Source organism: Protopterus annectens, chromosome 16.part0, assembly GCF_019279795.1.
Source record: "Protopterus annectens isolate FY-2018-M chromosome 16.part0, PAN1.0, whole genome shotgun sequence".
NCBI lineage: Eukaryota > Metazoa > Chordata > Ceratodontiformes > Protopteridae > Protopterus > Protopterus annectens.
Genome location: NC_056750.1, coordinates 199,181,790 through 199,187,789, shown reverse-complemented (window position 1 = coordinate 199,187,789; position 6,000 = coordinate 199,181,790). Strand labels below are relative to the sequence as shown.

General features: G+C 38.6%; 1 protein-coding gene across 1 annotated transcript in view; it reads left to right on the top strand.

The window, feature by feature from the left end:
• The first annotated feature begins 208 nt into the window (after positions 1 to 208).
• The window catches only part of LOC122790866 (rho guanine nucleotide exchange factor 40-like), a 1,619,416-nt gene continuing 1,613,624 nt past the window's right edge, over positions 209 to 6,000 (top strand). Inside the window, exon 1 of the mRNA XM_044058526.1 lies at positions 209 to 780. Within this exon, the coding sequence (XP_043914461.1) occupies positions 778 to 780 (3 nt within the window). The 5' untranslated portion in view covers positions 209 to 777. The remainder of the gene's footprint in view (positions 781 to 6,000) is intronic.

Sequence of the window (6,000 nt, the reverse complement as noted above, 5' to 3'; positions counted from 1 at the left end):
CTTCTTAGATTTAGGTGAAGGACAGTACATTCACAGCGCAGTGGGACAGGAGTCTCCTTTCTAGAGAATCCCAACAGCTGAAACATTGCCCTAATTCCAGAAGTGAGTATGTTCCTTTCTTAAGGAGATGCATCACTTAGGTTGGGAATGGGGAAGCAAAAATGCCTAACAGGTACTGCAGTGTCTGAAGGATTTTTACTTTGTTTTTCCACATCCTAAAATGGCTGTTAAGTACTTTCAATACATGCTGCTAAAAACAGACTGTTTAATGAAATCTTCCCTGGATTACTAGAACAGCTGTTCTTTTGCTGTGTGTTGGAATCCCCCTTTGAGGACCCCTTCAGCCTGCTTGTGTGTCACAGTGTGTTATAGGGACTACCAGCAGCTGTGAAGAGACTTTGATGAGTGTATTTGCTGCCAGCTGGAAATGTTCAGAGTCTATGTGCGAGAGGAAGGAGAAGCAAACTGTGAGCTGAAACCCCAACCTTCATTTTCTGTAGCCTCATCTGCTGGCCATTGTATCCCACAGTTGAGAGTGTGACCTGCAGCAAGCTGTCTTTGCAGCCCGATTCACTTCAGTTGCAAATGCTGTCAAAACTGCTCTGTGGGGCAGAAAAGCGCAGGCAAGTTTTAGGGTTTAGACTTGGTTCTGGGATTCAAATCCTGTGCCCGAGGACTAACTTCGAAGAAGTGGAAATGTGATGGGAATGGAAAGCCAGGAAGACAAGCATCGGACAGTGCTGGCAAGTTTGGAGGGAATGAGTCTGGCCATGTAGGATGGTAAGAAAACACTTGATGCAGTGCAATTCAGTTGTTTTAATGTAAAATGTCTGCTGTCATAAACCTCTGTGCTACACAACTAAACCATTCTAATTAGTTTGAGATCAGACAGTGACGTGCCAGAATGAATTAAGAAGTGTCAGATCATAGCATTGGGAAATTACATGGGGGGGCAGATAATTGGCTGCAAGAAAGTAAGTTTTCTGTGAATCAATCCTTTTGGTGTATAAATAGTTAATGGTTCTGATACTTCATTGGAAAAAAATCCACCCAGGTCTTGCTGACTGGAAACTGCTGCATATTAAACAACAAAGAAATCAAAGCTAGTGGAACGGGGCTTTTTTTTTTTTTTGGATTTATGACATTTCTATTTTCCAGCTTTTTCTATGAAGTATGTCTCAGATTACTAATGGTGTTCCCTCTAATCAGCTCTGGAGTGTGGGTTTTTCTGTCACGAACAGGCTAAAGAATTGCCAGTTTCATTTCTAGCTAGGCTCAGAAATGTTGTGGGTTCTAAACATCTGTAACCTATATGCCTACCTGCTTTGTTTTCCTTGCACTGTATGTTTAGTCTTCTAGTAGTTCTGATGTTTAAAGCAGAAGGAGTTTTAGTTACCAGTCATCATTCCTGGTATTTTTTTTCCTGGCGTTGGTTGTACTGAGATGCTTTTGAATGGGCATATAAGACATTTAAAGTTTTAAAGTTTATGTAACCTCTTGCTCTTGTATTATGTCATGCCTACAGTAATAGGGAATATATATATATATATATATATATATATATATATATATATATATATAAAAGCAGTGTTTTGTTGTTTACTGTTGCAACTGTGATGAAAAGATAAGTTTGGGATCGTGTTTCATTGTTTTCTACTGGAAATGTGTTGGAATTTTATCCCATAACTTTAACTGAACAAATGAAATTCCTTCAACAGGTGCCCCAGTCAAAGAGATATGGAAGAGAGTAAGGGGTAGCAATTTTTAATAGCTCTACTTTTCAGATGCACAGTTACTGATCAAAGCCGTGAGAAAGATATCTCGGAAGTAATAAAAATACAAGTGTGGGCTGTACATTTTGGTATCACTAAATAACTCTTTACTGCTTACGAAATGTTGCAGTCTGAGATGAGAAAGGCTGTTTACAGTTCTCTGGTCATAGAGTCAACATCAAGAATATAGACATAATGACAAATGAGGTCTACTTAGTACCTTCCCCATTTTCCCTTTATTTTGCTCTGTGTTTAAGCTGCCCAGCCAAGTTATGAAACTGCTGTATCATAACCTCCTCAAGACCTGCTTTAAGTCTAGCTATATGTTCTGTACCTCTGCACTATTCTTGGACTCACTATCTCCTCCTTAAAATGGTTGTCTTGTGTGCTCACCACTTTCTATGTGAAATAATACTTCTTTACATTCCTTTAACCCAAATCACAAAGCCTCCATCCCAAAGTTGACCTGTGCTCTTACACATCAGTTTTCTGAATGATTATTTTTTTTTTATTATTTTCAAGATTCCCACATTCCCTTCAGCACAACCGAAAGTGTATTTATTTTTTGACTGTACCTATTTACGCATCTTATCTAAAGTATACATTTTAAGCTTCATTACTCTGGCTCTATCTCCATATGGTTGTTAGTGCAAACTTCGGACCACATTAACTGCACTTGGCTGGACTACCTCAACAACATATGTATCCTGACAAATTTGTGTTCCTCTGGTGCTGTGATACTGATGGGGGGGGGGGGGGGGCACAAAATGCCTCTACAGATGGGATTGTACAATTTTAGAAAGGATTTCAGGAAATCCGATCAATTGCCTTGGGGATGCAAGAGTTTCTTTCATAAATATCGGGATAGTTTTATTTAAGTACCCTCTATTTTCCTCTTCCTACAGGTCTTTTTATGATGGGTATATTCACATTATGGCCTTCTTCATTCTATCCATCCATTCATCCACAATCCATTTTCCCAGTTTGTACATGGAGTTGGGGTGTCACTTCAAATGTGATAATCATCTAGTGCCAAAGTTCACATTGGCGAGTAGCTAGCTGCTATGGATGTTAACAGCCTTCTTCATTAACATACTAAATATAAAACATATCTGTCAAATGTCCAGATTTTGGAAGGACACCCCTAATTTGTTCTCAGTCTTTTGCTCCATCCGTACTAAGACTAGAAATTATTTTTAGAAGTTCTAAGTTAATAATATCTATATAAAAACTGCTCTTAATTGCAAGCCTTTTACAAAATTAGTTTTTGCTTTGTCCATAACTCTGGAGGTAAAAGTTAAAGAGATAACTATTTTATAAAATATGGCAATGACTTATCCAGTACCTATATCATGTATTCAGCTGGAGGCAGAGGCTATTCTGGCTAGCCAAATTGAGACGACCTTCTAATTATTAGAGTAGGAAACAAGGGTGGAGGGTGTGGCAGTCTCTGACAGATTAGAGGCTTCTAATGTTTTATTAAACAAACACTCACCTCAAACCTGTCGGTAGTGACATGGTATGTATGTCAGTCTCTCTTTTGGCAGGTTGATGGCTGACAAATAAAATAAAATACATTGCTCCATAAAGCATAAATAAATCTACTTCCTGAAGGAAGCAAACAAGCTTACTGACATTACCTGTATAGTACAGGTGTATAAAACCTTAAATTATGTGACTACAAAATTTATGTTGTTTTTTGTGGGGAGCAAGATTCCCTGCATCCCCAGTGGGGGGATGTACCCTCTCACTACTGCCACTTGTTTAAAGTAACTGCAAGATTATCTTATCGCTGTCAAAAGGGAATACTCCAAGACAAAGCTATCTCAGACTTTGTATATGTAGTCCCCATTTTCATATATTCACTCTTGCTGTTCAGGGACTTCAAACATCTACCCTACACGGATAGGCTTAAAGCCCTGTCCCTCTACTCAGTTTCATACAGACTCCTCAGAGGTGACCTCTTTCTGGCATACAAAGCAATCTCAGACCCTGCCTTGATGGGACTGCTGCCATATCTGCAAGTCAAGCTCCACTCGAACAACCCATACTCACGACCTCAACCTGGTCTGTGATATCAATAGGACTTGTTGGTGGGACAGTTTTGTGTCCCAGAGACTCCCCATTTGTAGAATAGACTACCTCTCCACATCAAGCAGAGTACCTCATTATCCCTTTTTAAGCACAACCTGCATAACTGGATGGGAAACAGAAAATACACCCCTGGGATTCCACCTATGTCCCTGCTGGATAGGGGCTTTGGATGCTGACTTGTCTGAACATGGGCTAAACTTCTGGCTAGGCTTATAAGGGCCTCAGGGCCAATAGTCTAGTAACCTCCTATGATCCTATTATGTGAGGAGCCAAGGAGAATTTGGATAATATTGCCTGAAGCCTTCTGACTATAGAGAAAGTGCAGTAGATATAACAGATGGACCATGTGTCAGTGGGTTTAGCACAACAACAACAGAGACAACAACTGGTTATTTGCAGAAATTACAGATTTTAAGTGTTCTTAAAGTCATTCTGTAGGATGAAGCAGATATCAGATGTTGCTATGTCTTAAAAAGCTATATGAGCTACATGGAAGAATGTAATCTTTATTTAATAAACAGCTAACTAGACTAACTTGGAGAGAAATAGATATGCTGTTCTGCAAAGTGGAGACAAACATATGGAATGTACATTCTTCAGATTTACTTTCAGAATTAGGCCAGAATGAAATGTGTCAGTTTTTCTAGTCCTAACTATGTGCATGAAACATAAATGAGAATTTTTAACCCTACCCATAATCCTTTGTTCAGTGAGCCCCCCCAGCACTATGTTTTTCATGCGTATTAACTTTAACCCCACCACTGTCATATTCCAAGCACTACATATTACTTTAGAAATCCCTTCTGTACCACTACCATAGCACAAGATGCAGGACACTCAGACACACACCACATAGAGCAACACATATGCGCTACACACTCTAGCTCCTCACTCTCATCCTAAACAGCAGACATTTCTACATACTCCCAGCCCTTTATGGTGAAACTTTTGGTATGGCATAATGGTTTAGGTGTTTACCTTACAGACGCAAGTTGCAGGGGTTGATTCTCACATGGGATAATTGGCTAGGCTTGAAGTGGCTCACAAGGGCAGTTAGCCTAGTAGTAATTTATGAATCTATGAACCTATGAAAATCTCAGACCTACAATTACCTTACCCACATACACTGATCTTCCTTCTTTTAACATTTTCAACACCTGACAATAATTCTGAAGTAATTCCTTTTGTCAACTAAATGCAGATTCAACAAACTGAATGGCACCCATCTATATTTATATGTATATGTACATATATATCTATATCCATCCAACTACATATGTAGACATTTACATAACATATATATAACTGTGTGTTTTTGATATATATGTGTGTTTGTTACGATATTTATGCATATGTGGTGTTTATATACCTGTATGATGATCTCATAAAATATGACCTGGAATGACTGACGCCCACAGGAACCAATATCTATTCCGCCTAATCTGCATCGGCAACATAAAACTCAAGATATCGTCATTTATAACACCTGATATGTAGATATTAAGCATGTAAACTCAATGAACCTTTTGGTATTTCTTAGCTATCTGGTAGTGTACTTGGCACTTTTGACAAATGCAAGACCAGCAAATGGAAATATTGAATGTATTCCAAATGTTGGGGTTCCTGAATACCGTTGTTATTTCAAATGTTAGATATAATAAATTCAAGACAAAAGAAAGCTGGAAGTTGAGGGATTGTTCTTCTACTCCTGATAGCATGCAACCTGTTGGTGTATTTAAAGTCTTGGGGGTGTGGGTCATTGCTCTCTGTATGGGGCTATTGAGATTCTTGCCACCTGCAAAAAATGCTATTTCTGATATTCTGTTTTAAGTTTGATAACTTTGTATTGTTGATAGCCTTGTTTCATTGATACAGAACTCAGCGATAGTGCTGTTAAAAATCTGTTGTGCGGTATTACCTAATACATGTTTCATTCGCTTCAGTGTCTTTCTTTCTTAGCTACTCTACTCAACTAACTAGCTTACCAAAGTCCTCTGCTGCGAAGTTGTTTACAAAGATGTGTATAGTTTACTGTGCTGAATGCATTAGTAAGTCTGACATATGTGACATCTGTCTGAAGCCTGTTGTTTATTGCATGTATGACAATATTATTGAAAGAACAAGAAGCTTGTGA